Source organism: Orbicella franksi, chromosome 6 (genome assembly GCF_964199315.1).
Source record: "Orbicella franksi chromosome 6, jaOrbFran1.1, whole genome shotgun sequence".
Taxonomy (NCBI): Eukaryota; Metazoa; Cnidaria; class Anthozoa; order Scleractinia; family Merulinidae; genus Orbicella; species Orbicella franksi.
Window position 1 is genome coordinate 18,447,032 of NC_138150.1, and position 20,821 is coordinate 18,467,852.

A 20,821-nucleotide genomic window follows, 5' to 3' on the forward strand; every position below is an offset into this window, starting at 1 on the left:
ATAATAATAATAATAATAATAATATTAATAAAATAAATAACTTTATTTAAGTGTCAAATGTATTTAGCACTGTTTTGCTGATTGGAGACACTGTAAATAAATAACCAAATATTTCAAATGGAACATAAACTATTAAGAATGCCAACTGGTGGGAGGCTGACCAGTGGACTATTTTCACAACACCAGGAGTTGAACTCGGGGCTACTGAGAACAAATCCAGATAGCGGGTGGAAGATGACCACGCCGCCTCCTCAACCAAGCTGTTGTAAGCTCCTTTGAGCATGGACGAAGACCGAGACGAATACTCACCAAGCGCATTTTATTATCCTGAAGATCTGGAAACTTCTGATATAGAAACTGAATCAAGCACGGTTCGAGTGCAATATAATAAGCTACTTTCTATCCTGGCTTTCTCGAGCCGTACTCGCTGCACTCACGGTCCGTACTGCCACGATCCCAGGTCAATATTCCCTAGTACCGCCTTTGTGCTCGGTTTGTAATTAAGAGGTTGTTAGGGACCTTTGTTTACAAAGTTGAGTACGAGTAGGATTTCCGAATTTCAAACCAGTGCCTTTCCAGAACCCTCTTTCTTCACGTTGGTTTTCGGTTGCGTAGATCCTGTATGGCTTTTCCCAGGCCTTCACGGTGAATTAATTTCAGACCACGTGGCCCGAAAACGATTTACCGAGGCAAAATGTCGAGGCCTAGGAACTAGACAAGATTTTAGGTTGAGACTGCAGCTCATGGGAAGGGTGATGCAGTAGCTCTCGAAAGGTCACGCATGAATGGCTTGATACCCTTTGAGAGAACAATAAAACAAACAACAGAAACAATGCCCCTAGCCCGAAGACAATAACAGCTGCTAACAATGAAGAGAATTACAAGCTTACGAGAAGTGCTACACATCTGCATGGGAAGAGATGGGTATGTTATGTGATAATGCAAAGCCTGCAAACTAGAATTGAAAAACCTTCTCGTACTCGATCTCGTACTCGTACTCAAATCTACAGTCCCATATTTCTGTGAAAGATTGCCCATTGTTTTCCACGCACTTTAATTCGCCCAAGGAAAAATGATGGCGGCTGTCCATTTTACCACAATACCTTGCGAACCCTGCACAGCCCATAAAGCACTAGGTTTGAAGATTGTAGAACTTTGAATGTTTTTATGAGCGTTGTTAAAGTTTCCGTGGGCTAAGAATTATGGGTAAATCTACCAGTCGCCATCTTTTTTCTTACGGAAGATTGAAATGTTTTTTTGTAATGGTCCCGAGTCTTTCCGCAGATTGTCGGATCAAGAAATAATAGAGAATGTCGATAATGACGGCAAATGATACGCAAGGTAAACTAACTGGCATTTTATTTACTTCGATCTTATATTTTACGACACACAGTAATATAACGAGTGGCTATTGCGTGACAGCTGTGTGACACCATGTAGGTTAATTACTCTATTTCGTGACAGTTATATCTTGTTTTAACTTAGTCAAAGTACCATTAATTTCTGCGTTAAAGTTATTTTATTCAACTTAGTATGCTGTGTAGGCCGTCTACTTCGTGATAGTCAGTTTGATTGTCTTGGTTGTAACGCCATGACGGTTTTTAGCCGTGCAGTTGTAGATACCAGTGTCAGCATGCTTGCCTCCAGTAATGCGGAGCTGCAGTTGCAAGGCGCCTGCCAGGTTCAGGGGAAAGTTCGGAAGTTTACTAAGGATCACCTTAAATACGATCAAAAGAAAAAGCATCTTAATTTTTGCTTCATACAACACCAAAAAGGAAAGTCAAATCAACATAAGATATTAATTATAAAGCTTTTGGTCTATAAAGTACAACGCATCCATGAAAAACACCTTAGTTCTTGCTGTTGTTGTGATTGTCTGCTGACCATAACTCCAGGTCACAGTGGGCACTGGCATGGCTATCACAAGACAGTCAATAGTGACGTTATCTCCAACTCGATACACGTGACTTCTGGTACGGTTGCCGTTGACCAGAAAAAGAGCGTCCACGAGTGGCCGTGCTGTATTGAGAAAACAAACTAGATGTCAAGCGTTCGCTACCTGTTTTACTTTAGAGCGATTTTTACATGACCATTCCAATCAATTCTCAATTTCTTTGGTTTAGCATTACTATGCTGGGTAGTAGGCACTCCCTTTCGAGAGAAGAGTTTCCGCACATTCTGACCGCACAAAAGTTAGGGTGTGCCAAAAATCAACAGGGAGTGAGGTGTCACTAACTCCCTCCGAGCCTTTGACTACCGGGCCGGGTTGTACCCAGGATTGATTTTTTTTTTAACAAGAATATTTTTCATTGCTTATGATTTTTGAGGTTTGAAATTGTTCAATAACTACTGATTAAAGTAAGTGGAGAACAACGCGAGACTCACACTCAATATTAAGGTTGTGTGCGACGTAGGCACCAAAATAGGCGTTCTGCACAACGCAAAAAAATCTCCCAGCGTCCCCATAAGTCACATTCTTGATTGACAGGTCTCCATTGTCATGAAGCGTCAGACGAGGGCTAAGAGTTTGCTTTGCACCTGTTGACAGAGTAGCAAGGTCAAGCTTAAATCGGGAATTCACTGACTTTACCATATTTGACAGTGGCAATCAATCAAAATACCTCAACGTGATTGGCCGATGAAATAGGCTCTCAGGCAGCTTAACATGCAAAGGTGAAGTGTCATAGGTAAATCTAGGTGGGTTAGAATTCCTTCGCTTTATTGCGATTTACGTAGCACTATAAAGTAACTAGTAACTTTTCTTACTTCTCCCCCACCCCCTCCCCCTTTTGTATGGCATGCTAGTCCAACGCACGTTTACCCACAGCATTAAATTGTCTAAATTCGCCATTTCTATTTACATATACACGTGGCAGAAAAATGGCATTGTGAGAACGAAGTGTATTGCGTAAGAACTGGGTCAGAACTGATCACAACTCAACACAGTGACTCTGGTCAGGTCTCAAACCAGTCCGCTCGATCCAGAGTCTAAAGCAAGCTAGAACATTAACCATATCGCCACCACTCTGCCTTCTATTGTGTTGCAACTACTAACCATTTAGTTGCTTTATGGCGATAATCCTGTTGGCTAATTGCCATTTAATGATAACTGGGCCTGAAGCACTGTAGCGGCAGGGGAGGGTCGCAGTCTGGAAAAACTTGACTATGAAATTCTGTGGAGGGCTTAAGATCTTCGGAACGTCTGCAAGAAGACAATCAGGAACCCAAGCATTAAGTGTACTGACCTAGAAATTATTTTATCCTTACCGACATTTTTAAATTTTCCTTTATTTCTTTAATTCCATTGGGTTTGTGAATTTAGCAGTACACAATCCCATCACTCCCTAATATAGCTACTAGTCTAGTCTTCATTCAGATACAAAACAGCATATCGGTTATCCTGTATCCAGGAAAGGCCCAGATAATAGGTTTAGTTGTTTAGTGCGGCATAGAGTGTAGCCGGATTCATATTTTGACTGAAACAACATTTAGTACCAACAAGAGAATATGGTACCAGATGTAAATTTTCGCAATCAACACAAGTCATACAACAATGAAGCAAGGCTGGTTACTACGTGACAACTTAACGCGACAACGTCTTGACAGAGTCCAAACTGAAAGCCAAGAATTGCAAGTATGGACAACTGTTTCGATCTGGTTGGGTCTCGCTAGCACGGTGTAGCGGCAAAAAGTAGAGCAACCGACTTATGGACCAATAGACTATTTGTATTCTCGGTATCGGACTGGAACTAGCATGCAAATGAGGCTAACACGGGGAGTCTTTTCAATTGCAAATTACATTAATCTCTTTTAATGATATTCCCCGTATGAGCCTCCATTGCAAGCTAGTTCCAGTCCAATACCGAGAAGACGAATGTCATCTATTGTCTACTAAATGTTCAAGGTAATGGCCTTAGATGAAACTCGAATTCAAATGTCCGCGGATTGGTCAATGTCACAAGCAAAACGCGTGACCGTGAACAGTAGGCAGACTCCAGAATATCATGTCGCTGTCGCGATAAGGAGATAGCGGACAGACAAAAACTGTCCCGCAGAAAACACACGGCAAAACCATGTTAAAAATGAGCAGCATATGGGATCTAAAAAAGACATACGGCCCAATAGAACTAAATTAATACAAATGATGCAAAGGACCGCAAACGAAACTTATGCTGCTGGTATACATAGGATCTGTAAAAAGATCTGTAAAAAGATCAATAACTGATTAACGGACTCTTTATTTTCTCTTTCATGCGGTAATGGTAAGAGAGGATGAAGGGTGAGAAAATTGCACGCCTCCCCCCCCCCCCCCCACCCCCCATATACTATAGGCCTTATTTCCAAGGTTATCATCTCAAGTCACTTTTAGATTACTGGCGATTTCGGAAACAACAGTAGAGTCCAGAACTGAGCCAATCCTGGAATTTTACTCACGTGACAGCCCAAGCGGCCTTACACGAATTTTCATTCTCCACGAAAACATCCACGCATCGCACGTGATGATGATATTAGTCGCGGGAAAACTGGGTAATATGTCTAAAAATAGCTTGAAAGGGATTACCTTGTGAATGAGGCTTGTAACGGTAATGAAACGGTAATAGACGACGTGGTGTTTTTTAAATGAAAAGTGCGTGATTGTCTCCCATATTCGTACTTTACCTGGCACACAAAGACGAAAGTCCTGTGGCGAAACTTTATAACCTGGCGGGCACTTGCATTTATATCCACCATAGGTGTTCACGCATCCATCTTTCCATGCACAGAGCTGTTTGTCTTTATGTACGACGCATTCGTTGATGTCTGATAAAAAGAAAAAGCAGGGTTTACATGTCAGCCAAACTGTAAAATGCTGTGTAAGTTGTCTTTAGCACTGCATATTTTTTAGTTACTTTAAGTTCAAGGGTGGTATTTTTCTACGATTCTAAAATTATTGTGTATTATCATGACGTAAACAGACTAGATTTAATTAAAAATGGCTGGATAACTGGCCAGGTTCTTTTTTTTTAACCTCGCTCCCAGGGAAAAAAGAGAGACACTGGGAAAGAGGTTGTCGAGGACCACAATTACACAAAAATGAAGGCTAATATCCTAATCGAACAAGCTCGATAAATAAATGTCTCATGGTACGCTATAGATAACACCATATTTCTTTCGGGACACAGCTGGCAATCCCGATTGGGTAAGATATCGTCATCTTGCCCGCTCGGGCTGCCAGTCACAGCGCAGGAATTGGTTTATATTGCCTTCTCAAGGAGTTAGCCATAAAACAAACGTCTGAAATCTTCATCATGAGTAAGCCTGTCGAAATATTTGTATTGATCGTTTGGTCGTAGTTGCTTCCCTTCAGTACTCTGCTGTGAAACGTTCAATATACCGAAAGTTCCTTTTAGTGCGTAAGCTTCTGGCTAATATCGCGGGCAAGATCACGTGACATGTGCTTAGCGTTTGCGTTAATTTTGATTGGACAGGAAGACTCCGAAAACCTTCCGATACGTCTACGATAATTTACCGAAAACGCCACTAGAGTGCAGTCCTACTTACCTTGGTCGCAATTGTAACCTTGTAAACCAGGATTCAGGCAAACTGTGAAGCAAATAAGCAAAACAGTTTGATACGAGAGCTGGCAATTAATATTTGCTGAACCGATCTTAAAAAATTAAAATGACACAGAAAGTGCTGAAGGAATGCTCTTCATACATGCCTGGTGTGCCTGACATGAGAAACCTGGTCGAAGGATGGCGTCCTATTTTCACTGTTATAACGCCAGACCATGGTCTCAGAGCTTTTGGTATTGTGCATGTCTTTCGTTTCCTCGAGAAGATGCCATCACATTTAAGTATTGCACCCTTGAACTTGGCCAGTATTTGTCCGGTGCCATCTTGCTCCGTTATGAATTTGACGTCTGCGTTCTGCTGCACGGCGCCAAGGTAAGAAATTCCATTGGTCTTGACCCACCCTGGCCCTACGTTCACGTAGATTACTGTCACTCCTCCTGGCTTACAATAATACGGGAACTGTACGTTTGCACTGGATCGTCTCAGTTGCTGTGGTGAAAAAAGGGTGTGGTAGCAGACACTCAGTAGGTAAAACGAGTCAACCACAGAGCGAAACTACGTATATTGGTTATATTCACTATTTAGTTCCCCTCCTGGAATATAACCCCCGTGGGGCTTTAGAGCGGTAGCTTACGAACTGATCAGTTACCTCACAATAGGTTTGTTGCCATCCCTCTAGGCCTTTGTTAATTACAGAAAACAAAGGATTTCCGAAAACAGTCGCCGAGCCTTGCAGCATAGCAAACACCAAGATCATCTTAGCTGAGAACATTGCGTCAAGCAAATCTCTACAATTCAAAAAAGAACGTTAATAAAAAAAACAGATTGTCAATAAGGAAAGCTATGGCCACTCTCAACCCAGGAAGAAAAGCAAAAGCAATTCAAAAAAGCGGAGAATTTGGTGGGTCTACTGTGAAAACTTGCTTTTTTTGGCGAACTTTGCAGTCAAAGAAATATGCCAGTCCACATACGAACGCACGAAATGAGACCTTTTAATTCCTCAACTGTATTTTATGTGGCTGTGTAACAAAGCCTCTTTGACCTATTTATGGCACATACATAAAAACGCCTCTTAGGAAATGAAGTATTTTATCAGAGCTCTCAAGAATCACGTGCTTGTCTGCACGCGAATGAAATGGGTTTCGATTTGTTCGTGTCTCTAAAAGTCTTTTTAAAATAATAAAAAAAACGTTGACTGCGCATTTAAGTACTCGCATGAGATCACTATCTGCGACCTTTTGAATCTATCACCTCTATTTTTATACGTTTGCAATGTGATTCGAGCCTTTGTTTCTGCTATTTACTGAAGTTGAGATAAACATAACTGATTTTCTTGGCGTTTTAAGCGGAAGGTCTTTCTATTAACAAGGCAAACAAAAATCACCGAAAAGTAAACGTGATCAGCTGCATTCTTATCGATTGGACTGCGATTGTCATCAATTTATATTTGCTCTTGAGATACTGTAGTCTGAATTTCAGCCGTCTCGCTCGCGACACTGATATTAACTGCAGTAAAAAGAATAAACGTGCAGCACCAGATATGTAACTTTGTGCAGGGTCTCGATGGGGTTAACCGTTGGAAAATTTTAACCGTTCGGTTAGCCGTAAAAGCAAATTAACCGTAAAAATAATTAGCCACGAAAGTGAAAGTCTTAAGATCTCTTGTCAATACTTCTTTTTGTGTCTTGATGACCCTGGTAGTACAGGAAAAATTGTGGAGACTTCATCTTTGGCAATAATTCTTATAATGATAACGTCAGTTTTCATTCCGAAACGGTCCTAAGACCTTAAATGTGTTTTTCAGTGATCAAACTAATTTTTTTAACTTTTTTAAGCGATGACAAATTTGTTAGCTGTAAGAAAGTAAAAACCAAAACAATATCATATCAACCGATAGTCGTAAAAGTCACCACCCCATTGAGACCCTCTTTGTAGCAAGAAATCTGCCCGTGATTCTATTTTACTTTACAAAGGCGGTGAACAGTTCTTCCTACTTTTCTTTTTTAATTTAGGAAAAGAAACGATATGCACTTTTCTTACTGTGAGTCATCGAAGCCGCGCTTGCAAGCCTGTTCGGAAAAGACTGAAAGGAACCGGGAGGGGGTGGGGGTTACTCTCTATATAACTGACAAGACGACAAGACTACACCTTAAGGGGTTTCTTTCTCATGCTGGAGAGATTTTGAAAGTTTAAAGAAAGTGGTAGAACTGTCATTCTCGAACAGAAGCGCTCACTAGTAAAATCACTATTTTCCATATGCATGAACGTAAAAGAAAGGGTTACCTTTTCTGTAAAATACGTATAACTGCTATAGCTTAGACATCGAGGCGGAGTCTTCCCGTAGGAAATTTGATTGATTTACTCCCAAGGAAAGGGGCTCAGTTCTGTTCCGGCATGGCTTCTCTAACCGGAGTCGAAAGAGTTTGCTTGCAGGCTGATGAGACGCACAGATTTTACGCTTTCCACGCACGACGTAAAGTGGAAGGATGTAGTTTTGAGATGGAAGTATAGTCTTTAGACAGGAAATAAAGTTTTAGGATGAGGCTGTAGTTTTCAGGTAGAAGTGCAGTTTTGAGTGTTTCTACAATTTTATCAGCTGGATTGCGTGGAAAGCTGAAATTATACGAACGTGCGGAATGGTAATGTTCAATTCTAAAGCCATCTATCAGTTGAAGTGTTATGTTTAATAGATAGCAAAAATGCAAGTACACTATTTTTTCTCTTGAACACTCACCTGTGTTGTTAGTAGTTCCAATGCATAAGCCAGCGAATAGTGAGATGTAGTCAGTGTTGAATACACAAGTGAAAGCTCCGCCTAAAGCCATTATAGACATGTAATCAAAACATGAGAAAAAGAAGCAAAGCCAGCAGCTGCAAAAGTTTACTATTCTGCTAAAATATCAATACAACTTTGCGATAGCTTAATATATGCAGCCTGGTAGCAATTTTGTAGTAGACGTTACCAAAGGAAGTGCCGTAACGTAGTCGTTTTTCTGAGTTTCAATTGTTGCACTAAGTTCGTGTGCATTAGTTTTTAGTGGTTTCGTCCTTCCTTCCTCCTATACGACCAATGCAATGTTGAATACTCTCAACCTTTTACTGCCCCGCCTCGGCTGAGTCTTTCAACAGACTAATGAACTGACGAGTAAATAAAATTAGAGCAAATAGAAGCAGCAAACTTTGCAGATTCGCTAAAAGACAGGTGTACAAATGATTTTGATTATAATTTTAACAATTTTAATTATTACCTTCTTTAAAATCCTATTAAAATAGGACACGACATCTCCTGCAGGCTAGGCTAACACAGCTCAATCTAACCCTTGAAAATACAAAGCGTAACTCAACATGCAGTGATATCTTTCAGAAAGAATAAATAACGAAATGTTAAAATCGCATGAACACGATAGTATTTTGAGTAAACAAAGTTTGAATGTTGGTGTCGTCAAAAACAATGCCCAAGTGCTTAAAATAATGAGAATACGAAGAGGTTGCAGGAGCTTCTTAAAATATTTGAGAGGCTGGATGGTTTTAGCAGTATTTTAGGATAGCATTTTATTCGAAAAAATAGCGACCCGAAAGAAAAATAAATCACAAAAAAGAAAAGAGAATTAAAGAAGATCACGTTCAGTCCCGGGGGGACACACACATAAAAAGGACGAGAATGCTCATTGTATCTTTTAGGGGTTAAAAAAGAATTTGGTATCTCTTAGGGGTTAACAGAATTTCAAGCCACGCCCACAAAACAGGATCTCGCGGGGGATTCTTTTCAAAATTTTCGACGGGAACCTCTGTCTTTTTTGTATGCCGGGAGCTCACCCCCCAACCGGAGATTCAGTTTGGTCACGCGGGACGGACTGAAATAGAATTATGATCAATAACTGAAAGGAACACATTAAAAAAACCTGGTAAATCTAAGTTTTCTATGCAGTAAGTGGGAAAGCTTTTTTCCGAAGAACTCCCGTTTGTTGTGAACTACCGCTAGTTCATAACTACTCTGAAAAAAGAATACAGAATGTCGTCTGTATGTGCTTTTATAAGTCTCCTTACAGCACCTTAATATACCTGTCTAGAACTGATATATTTTACCAAAGTTGCAAGACTAGGCGGGGGGACTTCCTGAACTTGTTGGTGGAGCGTGCGGCTCGTTTCCTGTAACAGTTACCGTATTTCGGACCAAAATATTTGATTTATCATACCCTATTTTAGACTTGGCCTAACAATCGATACCTTATTTCAAATCTCCGAAATTGGTTCATATCTTGAAAACCAACAACAAACTCAACTCGTCTATGACCCCGTATTCAGGATTCGAATTTGCCGTGTTCCTGTACGGCTTTCTTCCTGGCCTTCACGGTCAACTGATTTAGGTGAGTTGCCCGGACCACGTGACCCGAAAACGATTGTCCGCGGTGAATATTGAGGTCTAGGAACTAGGCAAGATTTGAATGCAGCCCACATTAGTGGAAGGTGAGCGCTCTTAACACTGCATCACTTACTCCGCCATCACTGAAGGAACAGTCACAATGGTAAGTGGCCATAGATTGACACATTTTTGGCTTGATAACTTAATTTGGTGATCTTGACTATTGCTTAGCTTGGACACTAGGTATAGACTACAATCAAGGAAGGGGAGAGGTTTTTTCTTTGTTAGGGTAGGTGGGGTAGGGGGGGGGAAGGGGTTCAAACCCATACATCACTACATGTTCCATTCCTTGATGGATGAAAAGAGTTGCTGCATGATTGACCTGCTTTGATATTTCCACCCATGAATAACTTTGTGGCCATCTCTCACAACCAGAGTCATACCAAGCTAATAGTGCAAAACCTTTCATATGAAAATGAGTTTGATTTGCATGAAAATGAACCTGTAGGCAGAACACATTTCCATATGAATGGTTTCGTTTAGACACACAGGCAAAAGAAACCTTGGAAGTGGCCTATTACAGAAACAAACACACACCTAACACAAACATGTAAATTATCCTAAAACATGTTTATTTCCTCTTAGTTAACATTAATCTTTTTGTGCCTATAAACAATACACGGATAGAATTTGCTTTCCCATAGCAATTTAATCACTACTTCCAAATAAGGTCTACAAATTCTTTCACAAACCAACTAATCTTTTCTTCAAAAACTTATTGTTGAGTTTGACTGAGATTAAAGATGATGTTGATGTTTGCTAACTGTGGGTTTTCAGTCTGAAGATGTGTTATCCATGATCTCAGTAACTCTTCACTGGCATTTGCATGACTCATGCAGATAGCAAGAACGTTTCCTAAAAGAAACAAGAAAAAACAGTTAAATTGTTGTTTATAAAAGTTAAGTACCATAAACTGCAACTAATAATCCCTGGACTTATACATAACAACTTTGTAAGGGGTTTTGGATGGGCTTATAAATGGAGGGGCTTATATCAGGGGTCTTATATAAGGGGTCTTATATCAGGTGGCTTATATCAGGGGGCTTATAAATGGAGGGGCTTATATCAGGGGGCTCAGAAAAGACATTTCAAAATGAGCAACACCATTGATGGATTGATAACTTTATTTGTACATGGCAAAAATTCCTTCAGCACAACTTAAAAGTATAAAATATCCAAGTCTGCTGAGCAAAACTAACTAATAATTGTTATGGTATTATAAGAATAATAACCTAACATATCAATAAAGCTGCTTTTCAAGGACGCAGTGCCACATTCAATTCAAAGCTGTGATGATGCAGTTTACGTTTAAATTTGCTTAAAGAAACTGTAGATCAGAGTTCACAAGAAAGGCTGTTCCATAACATAGCACCCCTGTAGGAAACAGAGCAGTGTTGATGGAAATATGTTTTTCATTTAGTGGTCTCTCAATAAACTTTTAAGTGTATTGGACAGATATTTTTTTACCCGCTTGATGGAAATGGAAATAAAAAAAAATTGGATACCCTTTTTTTCAACGCCTTTGCGCCATCTGAAAACGTGAATTTTCCATCCAGTTGGGTCAGAAACCGCGGGGAATTAGGACTTGGGACTAGCCAAGCTGTGATGACAAACCAAAAACGTTGGTCTACATATCTTTTGAAAATGTGTACAATAATGCTTTGAACCAAAATTGGAATTACACTTGATTGCCTAATTCCTAGTATATTTCACTTATCTTTTTCATTTCAATTTGTTTGGTTCTATTTGGTTAGTATTGATACATCCAATAAACTTGATCAACATACATGTAGTCTGAAGGATGTGTCAACTACTGCTACTTCGAGATTGTAACCTTACCTTCTCCATTCTCCTCATCAAGTTCAGCATCAGTTCTAAGGGTGAAGAAATGTCTTTGAAGTCGACGGACCCAGATAAAGGAAGGTCCCTCGACATATAATGGTTTGTCTGAGTCGTAATTTTCCAAAATTTTCTTCTGGCCCTCTGTCTGAGCACCAACTAAAAACTCTTGTATTCCATCTTCAGAATTATCCTGAGAATCAAAAGAAAATAAACTCGAGTAGGAACAAACTTTTAGTTGGTATGACTTCCAACCTCATTGTGTTGTGTTCTTGGGTCTCTTATAGTGCTCCTATTGAAACAGGTCGAGTATAAATGGGTATCAGTGTACTATTGGAATGACCTGGCATAATGACCTGTGATGGATGGGATGGCCTAGCATCCCATCAAGGAAGACATTTTATAACACAGAAACCCAATTTAATGCTTTAAGCAACTGAGCTTTTTGATAACATATACCATAAAATCCCATGTTAAAGCCCCCGTGGTTATAAGCCTTCTATTTGCTAACAAAGATATTATTCTTGATATAAGCCCCCCCATCCCCAGTTATAAGCCCTTCTATTTGCTAACAAAGATATTATTCTTGATATAAGCCCCCCCCCCCCCCGATATAAGCCCATCTATTGTATAAGTACGTTCCTTTTGCATCCAAATTTTTAATTGAAAGTTATAGGCTAATAGGGTAATAATTGGGTATTAGTATCCCCCAACTAGTGGACTAATGGAAATCCTACATTTTAATAGACTACGTTACTAGAGGACTATTAGTAATAGTCCTTGAGTAGCGAAATTGGCGCAATTGAGCGTGACGCTTTCTTTCATTTTATTCCCAAATAAATATTTCTTCAACTTGCATTTGCCAACTTTATTATTGCCTTTTCTGTTCGACTAGTTGGGTGATACTAAAACAATTAGACCCTTTGCCCTCAAGGGCCACAGGTCTATAGCCCATTCAGCTTCACCTCATGGGCTATTTACCCCCCGCCTCGTGGTCTAATTGTTAAATAGGGTAATAGGGTAATGGCTCTAACTGTAATGGTATGTTAGCTTTAATTTGTCTCTCAGATAGGTTTTCTCTCGTCATTCCGAAATATTTTTTTTAATTCTGCTTATATGCCTCCCCCCTCCTAGACATAAGCCCCCCGTTTATAAGCCCATCCAAAACCCCTTATCAAGTTATATAAGCCCAGGGCTTTAATGTTGGATTTTATGGTATGGCCCAACTAGTTTGAGAAATTAATTATAACTACAGATATTACCTTGTAGATAGTTATAATCTGTTCATCTCTCGTCATTCTAGCAAGAGCAAGCTTACTCAGTTCTGTATCACTTTCAGGCAAAACCTTTGGGTAAGGATTAGGAAACATCTCCTCCAGCTTGTGATACCAAAAAACCAGTCGTTTACACTTCTGCAAAGGTTGACTGGCATGGCCAAAAATTTCATACAAAATGTCATAGGTTTCCTCAGTAGGCAAGAGCCAATTATCTTCCATCATGGTCAAGATGTCCAAAGCAAGTATGGCTTGAGGGTGTTGTTTTGCCCAGATGGCATCAAACAGAGTTCTGTTCTCAAAGCGTCCCCTGGGAAACACATCCAACATTCTGTTGTATGTTTCAACATCTTTTACAAGACCAAATTCCTCCATATAGTGCATGGCTGCCTTAAGAAACTCCATATGCCCTCTCCTAGTTTTGTCTTTGGCAAGAAAACTGTCAATCACTCCATGAAAGTTCTCTTTTGTTCTCCCAAAAGAGGCAGCCCTTTCAAACGCATGGACGTGTTTGGAGACAACCGTTTCCGAAATTTTGACCTTAGGATTGACCTTCAGATGAACGAGTTTAGTGCTTGCTGCATCTTCAGCTCTTATTTTAGCAAGCCTTTCGTCGTAACTGTTTTCTTCTTTCAGCTCCTCCTCGGATTTACGACGTAAACTTTCAGTGGAGCAAATTTGCCTTCTAGACAAGCACATCCAACCAAGAGGAGAGTAACACTTGAGTACAACATGGTCATCACAAACTCTCCTGGCTATCGTTACCAAATTTCGCGCGCAATGCATCTTTCTTAACTGAATCTTGATATCGATGTTTCAACGATAAATCTTCAACGCGGGAGAATACGATGGCTACATATATTATTATACACCTCAAAAGATCTCCGTCTTTCTATCCTCCGTCCTCCATTTTGAATCTTTTCGGCCAAATTTATTTCAATGGGAGGAGGGTAAGAAACGTCCAATGATTTGACCTAGTATTCTACCCCCCCTCCCCACTTACTCGTGAAAGCCCTTCGAAAGGGAGCTGTCCACCCCTGAAATTTTGCTTCAAGTACCACGTGGTCTTCCTCGTTCGTTCTCTTTTCTTCCAGCCCTCGTTGGCTTTTGCAAGAGTAAGGAGTAGTGTCTGTTTCCTTTCCTTTTATTGCTGTATTAGAGGTCCTTATTTGTTGTAAACTTCACCTACTTATGTTTCATTGGCTGGACTCTATGTTTATCGCAATTTATTTCCCTTTGTAAGGTGGATTGGGTCAAAAATATGGATTTGTGTAGTAGATCGTAAGAGACAAATTAAATCTAAGCTATTAGGACTTTATCCTTTTATCTTGAAATCGTTTTAGGATATGAATGTAGAAATATGTCCGAACATTGGGCTATTATAACCTGAGTAGTGTATCAAGGACAGTAAGCAATAAGATGACCGTACATGAATTAATTTAAGCTTAATTATTTCAATCAGTGATTTTATATGAAAGTTTGTAGTCACTGAAAAGAGAGAAAGTTTTTTTAAGATGGTTACTTTGATTAAGGATATGTTCTACTCCTACTGAGGTGTCTGTTTAGTCACCTTTAGTTGTCAGATTCCCAACACAGCATGCAAGGGTTGGTCAAGCAAAGGTACCTGAGCATCACAATAGAAAAATATTATTTACTTGTCAGGATACCTTTCCTCAGTTCTATAGCAGACTCATGGCTTTTCTTTTGGGGTTGAACTCTTGGGTTGATCGAGCAGATTGTAGAGAGGGTGTAACAATCTTATGACTTCTCCAGGGATGGGGGTGTTCTGGTTTACATTTAACTTCATGGGCATACTCCCTTGATTGTCAATTTTCTGAATGGTCTTCCCCATCTGTTGAACTTCTAAAAAAGGTATTGAATTTTCCCGTTGGAGGGGTGAATTTTAGAAACACCTACTTAAGGATGAAAATTCCATGCAATCTCCTGTATTCCTCAATATATTACTGTGTATACATGTATGAAACACGGTCATCTACACAACTTCTGAGTTAATTTGGTCCCGTAGCATACACTGGGTGTGAATTTAACTGAATTGTCTGAAACAGGTTAATTCTACATGTTCTTGGGTTGGACACTGGGCAGATTGACCGTTTGTGAGGATGATTTTGCCCACTTGGTTTGAACATGTAGAGGAAAGTTTTTCTAATAACAAAGTTCAGTTTAAAAGTTTAACCCACCTGTGAAAACCAGTTGTCCTCTTGCTGAAAACATCAATGAAACCCCTTTGCACTGTATAACAGTGCCAACACACTGATTTGAAATATTAACCACAAAAAGTAAATAAGGTAAAAAAACTGCTTCCATCTAGCAGCACATACATAGCAGCTATTCCTGTATAGCATTCATACATGGCAGTCTCTTCTTCACTGTAGATATAGCATTATTTGACCTGACTTTTTACCTTGTGCGCAACAGGTTGTTCCGTCGTCACTTTTCTTGGCACAGCAAAGCATAATGTCTGGGGGCATTGAAGCTCTACAGTTAAAGGAAGAAGATGTTTTAAAGCTACTTGCTGCTGGAGTTCATCTTGGTGCTAGCAATGTAGACTTTCAAATGGAAAGTTATGTTTACAAAAGAAAACCCGATGGTAAGAATTCTCAGTGGATCTCTTTATGTGAGGTTTTGGATTTTTTCACCGAGTGTAAGGTACATTTGAACTTCTTTAGTCTGGAGACCTAAGAGATAGAGCTGAGTGTTTGTATAGTAAAGTTGTCATTATTATGGAGGTAGAGAGTCGTATGAATTCTGGTGTCTTAATAATATTGAATTTACTATATACTGTGGAGGTGTCCCCAAGGAAAGGTTTTTCTGTACTACTACAGTTAAAATTTGCCTTACAGGCACCTCTATAATACAGACAGGGCTATATTATCATTTATGGAAAGCTAACTTGGTCATCGTGAAACCAATTTCGTATAAGCTCTTCCTCTAGCTCACCTACCTCCATAATAAGGACAGTCAGGTCTGCCCCTTTGGTGCTCATGTGAAAGAGGTTTTTGCTTTTGTTTTTAACCAGGTGTTCACATCATCAATTTAAAAAAGACATGGGAAAAGCTGCTCCTTGCAGCTCGTATCATTGTTGGGATTGAAAATCCTTCTGATGTTTGTGTGATCTCAGCAAGGCCATATGGACAGGTAAGTTGATAATCAGATGGCTCCTCACTCTGAACGTCTTAACCCTAAATGTCTCACTTGGTGGAGGAAGTGTGAAGTCCTGTTTTGGATTGGATTTCCTTTGCATGCTGAACAAATTTAGTTATGAATAAAAATAGAGTTTACTCTCTTTTTTTTTGAAATACTAAAACACACTTTTCATTTCTTAATAAATGTATTAAATTGCCATTGCAAAGTACATGTAGAAAGCTATTAGAATTTTTCTTGTTGTGATGGTAAGCTTTAGGCTTGTTTAGAGCAGTTGAATTTTTATTTACTGGTTGTGATTTATTTTTGATAGCGTGCTATATTGAAATTTGCAAGCCACACTGGAGCTACTCCTGTTGCTGGACGCTTCACTCCTGGTACGTTTACCAATCAGATCCAAGCAGCCTTCAGGGAACCACGGTTGCTAGTTGTGTGTGATCCACATACTGATCACCAGGTAACATCTTATTTTGTTGATCTCTTTTTATGATTGGCCATGTTTTGAGAGCCTTTAGACAAGCAGAACACAATAGATGTGAAAAATATGTTACCATATGAAACCAAAAATTAATTTTGAAGTACTTATCCACACAGTTTGCATTAATTTGAGAATGATAACTGATTATTATATTCCAGTGCCTGAACAAATTTGCAGTTTCACATGCACCCTTGATGATGAAAACTTGGTGTAGATGTTGAATGTGTGTTTAGAAGGAAAAATATAGAATTCTGGAGAAAACAAATTGGCAGTCAAATTTCTGAAGAAAGCCTATTGCTAGACTTGAAAATAGGAGGTGTTGAGTTTTTAAGTTTGTCTGTTTTGTAACTATTTCTAAAGCTCTTTATAAGTAGCCATTCTCACCTCCGGACAGTACATGTAAGTAAGTAACAAAGTCTTCTGAATCAAGCCTTTGTTGTTGGCTTTCCTATACCCTAGGTCCGTTTTGGGGCTTCAAAGTAATGCTATCACTGACGATTCTCCCTAATTAAGTGCATTGTTTTTTAAGAGCTTTGTCACTTTTTTTCAGTCTGTAACAGAAGCATCCTATGTGAATATTCCAGTTATTGCATTCTGCAACACCGACTCTCGACTGCGCCATGTGGATGTAGCAATCCCTTGCAATAACAAAGGTGCACACTCTGTTGGTCTAATGTGGTGGATGCTGGCAAGGGAGGTGCTCCGCATGCGTGGCAGCATCAGCCGGCAGATTCCATGGGAAATTATGCCTGATCTCTACTTCTATAGGGATCCAGAAGAGGTGACAAAAAATTACTGTTTTTCCTTGACAAACACCCTCAAATAACTGTCCCTCCTCTAAATAAGCTTCCATCTAAACTGGAAAATTTTAATTGAAATGCACACCATGCCATAAAAAGAAATTATCGATTTTGCAATCATAAAAGTTGGCAAGAGAAGACCTGGAATTCGAGTTGAGCATTTTGGTGTGTTTCAAGCAGTATTTTATCTGCCAGCTTGAAGGTTTCATATTTAGAACAAAAGTTTTCAATACGTTTTGGTAGTTTTCAAGGATATCCCTAATAAAACACCAAGGAAATTCATTTCACACTCAACACTGCTGCATTTGACTTTATATACATACATCCACAAGTAGAGAGTCCTCATTCACGTTTCTTCTATTTCCTTTTGTATTGGCAATATTGATGTGGTAACCTATCTGTGGACTCAGGATGAAGGGAAGTTGTCGCTTCTACATGCTTTATGCCTTAGAAAATGGACTTGAGCCCTTTTAGTGGTAGGCTAACTTTCTCTTATTTTGTTATCAGGCTGAGAAAGAAGAACAGGCTGCAATTCAACATCAAACTGAGGAGGCACAGCAGCCTACCAGTCATCTCACTGAGTGGGGTGGTGCAGTTGACCAGCAGACTGGCGAGGTGAGTGACACTGCTATCTCTCTGTTAAAGGGATCACTGAAGTACTTGGTAATTACAGAGGAAAGAAAATATTTCAAATCAATGAAAACTGGTACTTGAGTTTTTAAATGGCAATTTTTGAAAAGCACTGTTGGAGGAGTGGTGGCCAAATGATTAGCTCAGGGTTAGGGCTTTGGCCAGGGTCATTGTGTTCTGTTCTTGGACAAAACCCTGCAGTCTAACTGTGCCTGTCTTCATCCAGGTGTATAAATACAGTGTAGGCACTAGTGAAAATAAATGCTGTGGATAACCCTGCAATGAACTGGCTTCTCATTCAGTGGAGATCAGAAATGTGCCTGATGTGCCACTAGACTCGAATGCAAACTTTCCCGTCACTTTTGTCCATGATTCCCGGGAGATAATGGGCTGGAAATGCAGACTTTACCTTACCTTTGTTCCTGATCTGACACCTTCCTCTTCCAGTGGTACTACCAATACTTGTGTATGCTTTCGGTTCGACCTTGTTGAGCTGCGTCGTTGCTGTACTTTGCAACGGCGATTAGCCGCGACAATATTATTATTATTATTATTTTATAGTCCTGTTCAAAGGGACACGTCTTAAAAATACTTGCTCACCCAATTCAGTGACTTCAGATTTTTCATCATGAGCCAGTAGTTACAAGGTGACTACTAGCTACACCGTAGTAACATGGGACAGCTATGGTGAAGTGTTGCTGAGGAAGCTTAGTAAGTTGTCAACACATGCACATCTTCTTGATGCGGTAGTCTATCCTTTCTTTTCATTAACTCATTGTGTTTGTTCTTATTTTTATATTCCACATTGTTTGGCCAGTCAAATCAACAGTGGGTTTCTAAAGAGGTATAAATGATCCATTTTTCATGCACCATCAAACCTTGTTACAGGAAACCAAGTTATGTTGCGTGAAAACTCAGAAGCCCAACACCTTACAGTTACAAAAGAAATACACACTTCCCAAAGTAATATCCCCCCCCCCCCCCACCCCCTGGTATCCAACAATGAAATCTGATGCTTGGGAGAAATCTGGAATCTCACAAAACTACAGATACCAGAAAGGAAGGACCTGAAAAGTACATACCATCACTTCTCTCTCAAAAATTCAATAATGAACTGCGACATAAAAAGATGGAAGCCTAGACTGAGAACAGCTATTCTCTTGGATGTGCCACTGGAATAGTAAAAGGCAGCACATCATAAGCTTAGAAGAATGAAACATGTCCCTTACGACTGTGCTTGTCGAAGCATGCTTGAGCTTATGATTGTGCTTGTGCTCATGGTTACGTTCTGGTGTCCTCACTTGGTTAAGTTTGTGTCAGCAATGACGAGGCTTAAGTAAGTTCCCAAGGTAGTGTCAGTGGCAAAAGTTTCTGACCTAGAAAGAACAGTGCTTGTGTTGAAACACTCCACTTGAAAGGGAAAAAAATTCTTTCAAACGTCTTGTTCCTTTGACCTCTGACCTCTAACCTTGCATTGGGGTTAGCTTGAAACCTATATAGTTGTTGGGGCTTGAAAATGGAAAATGGTAGTTGCATAAGTCACACTACTAAAAGGTGATTTATGGTAATTCTTTTCTTACATTTTGGCATAAAAATTGTTTCATTTCTAGTGGGGTGCTGAACAAATGGGGGCTCCTACTGTACCTCCCGCCATTGGTGCCAGTGAAGACTGGGGTTCATCTCGAGACTGGAGTACTGAAGCTGCTGCTCCTGCCGCAAAAGATTGGGCAGAGACCAAGGATTGGGCTGACCCTGCACCCAAAGAATGGGGAGCTGATGACCTACAGCCTAGCGGAGATTGGGGAACCTCAGTCACCATGCAGGATGGAAAGAGTGCTGGAGCAGAGTGGGCCTAAACTGTGACCCTTTGTGTATTGATGCTGAATGTACTGCCTTGTCAGAAAGAGACTTAATAAAAACTCCCACTTTGTCTGAATTTTCACGTGTTCATGGATTTAACTACATTTCAGTTATGAGCTTCCCTGTTTCAAAAAGACTTCAGATAAGGCTCTGTGTACATTACGCCGGAGAAATTTGAAAACGCAGCCATATTTCTACGTTTAGACCTACCGTCCACGCTAATCCGAAAACAGAGCTTTTCGGAAACGCTCTTAAAAGCGGAGGAAATGGAAAACCGGCGCCGGCTTTAGGCTTTAGTGTGGACGGAAAATTTTTGAAACCGGAGCTTTTCGAGAACGATGACGTCGCGATAATCGTGTGATTCTCTGGTCCTAGTTTTCCTCAAATACATATCCAAAATGGCCAGTGATTGTTGCGTTTTCAATTTTCTCCGGCACAGTGTGGACGAGGACGAAGAATAATATTGTGAAATTTGTTTGACGCCACCTTACAGCTCCACTGGTATAAACCTATGGAAACAGTACGGTAAACTGACTTTCGACAGACGGGTATGTACGAAGTTACAGTTGTTGCTCAGCAAAAGTCCGGCCGTGGACATGTCAACAGCTATTTATAATTAGCATGTTCGATACTAGGCATCGGGGCCTGGGGGACTGAAACGAAACGAAAACACGTCGGGGTTGAGGGATGAATTAAAAAATGTATCTTAGTCTTAACGTGTTCGAGTTCCCCGAGCCTCGTCGCTATGTTACAATGGCATCGCAATTAGCCTGTTGAGGGCCACCAAGATCCATTACAAC

The 20,821-nt window shown here is 40.1% G+C and overlaps 3 protein-coding genes across 5 annotated transcripts; 1 reads left to right on the forward strand and 2 right to left on the reverse strand.

Moving 5' to 3' along the window:
* Window positions 1-1,041: 1,041 nt before the first annotated feature.
* On the reverse strand, window positions 1,042-6,796 carry LOC145490716 (neural cell adhesion molecule 1-like). Of its 2 annotated transcripts, none has more exons than XM_081469806.1 (8): window positions 6,205-6,796; window positions 5,702-6,044; window positions 5,542-5,583; window positions 4,660-4,800; window positions 3,056-3,202; window positions 2,386-2,538; window positions 1,850-2,019; window positions 1,042-1,717 (listed from the first exon to the last, which is right to left on the reverse strand). In XM_081469806.1, the coding sequence occupies exons 1-8, from the start codon at window positions 6,325-6,327 to the stop codon at window positions 1,550-1,552; spliced, it is 1,287 nt and encodes a 428-aa protein (XP_081325932.1). In that variant the 5' UTR covers window positions 6,328-6,796; the 3' UTR covers window positions 1,042-1,549. The 2 variants fall into 2 exon arrangements, with proteins under 2 accessions (XP_081325932.1, XP_081325933.1); XM_081469807.1 differs by having other exon boundaries at window positions 1,643-1,706.
* A 3,733-nt stretch (window positions 6,797-10,529) lies between these two features.
* Window positions 10,530-14,146, reverse strand: LOC145489894 (evolutionarily conserved signaling intermediate in Toll pathway, mitochondrial-like). The gene is made up of 3 exons (XM_081468974.1): window positions 13,080-14,146; window positions 11,818-12,010; window positions 10,530-10,833 (listed from the first exon to the last, which is right to left on the reverse strand). Exons 1-3 carry the CDS (start codon window positions 13,875-13,877, stop codon window positions 10,694-10,696), a joined length of 1,131 nt encoding a protein of 376 aa, XP_081325100.1. The 5' UTR covers window positions 13,878-14,146; the 3' UTR covers window positions 10,530-10,693.
* Window positions 14,147-14,179: 33 nt separating this feature from the next.
* On the forward strand, window positions 14,180-20,107 carry LOC145489895 (small ribosomal subunit protein uS2-like). Of its 2 annotated transcripts, XM_081468975.1 has the most exons (8): window positions 14,180-14,206; window positions 15,528-15,699; window positions 16,129-16,247; window positions 16,567-16,710; window positions 17,282-17,512; window positions 18,039-18,146; window positions 18,979-19,005; window positions 19,772-20,107. In XM_081468975.1, the coding sequence occupies exons 2-8, from the start codon at window positions 15,567-15,569 to the stop codon at window positions 20,015-20,017; spliced, it is 1,008 nt and encodes a 335-aa protein (XP_081325101.1). In that variant the 5' UTR covers window positions 14,180-14,206; window positions 15,528-15,566; the 3' UTR covers window positions 20,018-20,107. The 2 variants fall into 2 exon arrangements, with proteins under 2 accessions (XP_081325101.1, XP_081325102.1); XM_081468976.1 differs by lacking the exon at window positions 18,979-19,005.
* The last annotated feature ends 714 nt before the right edge of the window (window positions 20,108-20,821 follow it).

Coding starts and splice junctions, on each gene's coding strand:
- LOC145490716 (XM_081469806.1), bottom strand. CDS start 6,327: ATGTTCTCAGCTAAGATGATCTTGGTGTTTGCTATGCTGCAAGGCTCG. Junction 5,584..5,701: donor TCTCATGTCAGGCACACCAG/GCATGTATGAAG, acceptor TTTGCTTCACAG/TTTGCCTGAATCCTGGTTTA. Junction 2,020..2,385: donor ACACAACCTTAATATTGAGT/GTGAGTCTCGCG, acceptor TTCTCAATACAG/CACGGCCACTCGTGGACGCT.
- LOC145489894 (XM_081468974.1), bottom strand. CDS start 13,877: ATGCATTGCGCGCGAAATTTGGTAACGATAGCCAGGAGAGTTTGTGAT. Junction 12,011..13,079: donor AGATTATAACTATCTACAAG/GTAATATCTGTA, acceptor TTTGATTCTCAG/GATAATTCTGAAGATGGAAT. Junction 10,834..11,817: donor TGATGAGGAGAATGGAGAAG/GTAAGGTTACAA, acceptor TGTTTCTTTTAG/GAAACGTTCTTGCTATCTGC.
- LOC145489895 (XM_081468975.1), top strand. CDS start 15,567: ATGTCTGGGGGCATTGAAGCTCTACAGTTAAAGGAAGAAGATGTTTTA. Junction 17,513..18,038: donor TCTATAGGGATCCAGAAGAG/GTGACAAAAAAT, acceptor TTTTGTTATCAG/GCTGAGAAAGAAGAACAGGC. Junction 18,147..18,978: donor TTGACCAGCAGACTGGCGAG/GTGAGTGACACT, acceptor TTGTTTGGCCAG/TCAAATCAACAGTGGGTTTC.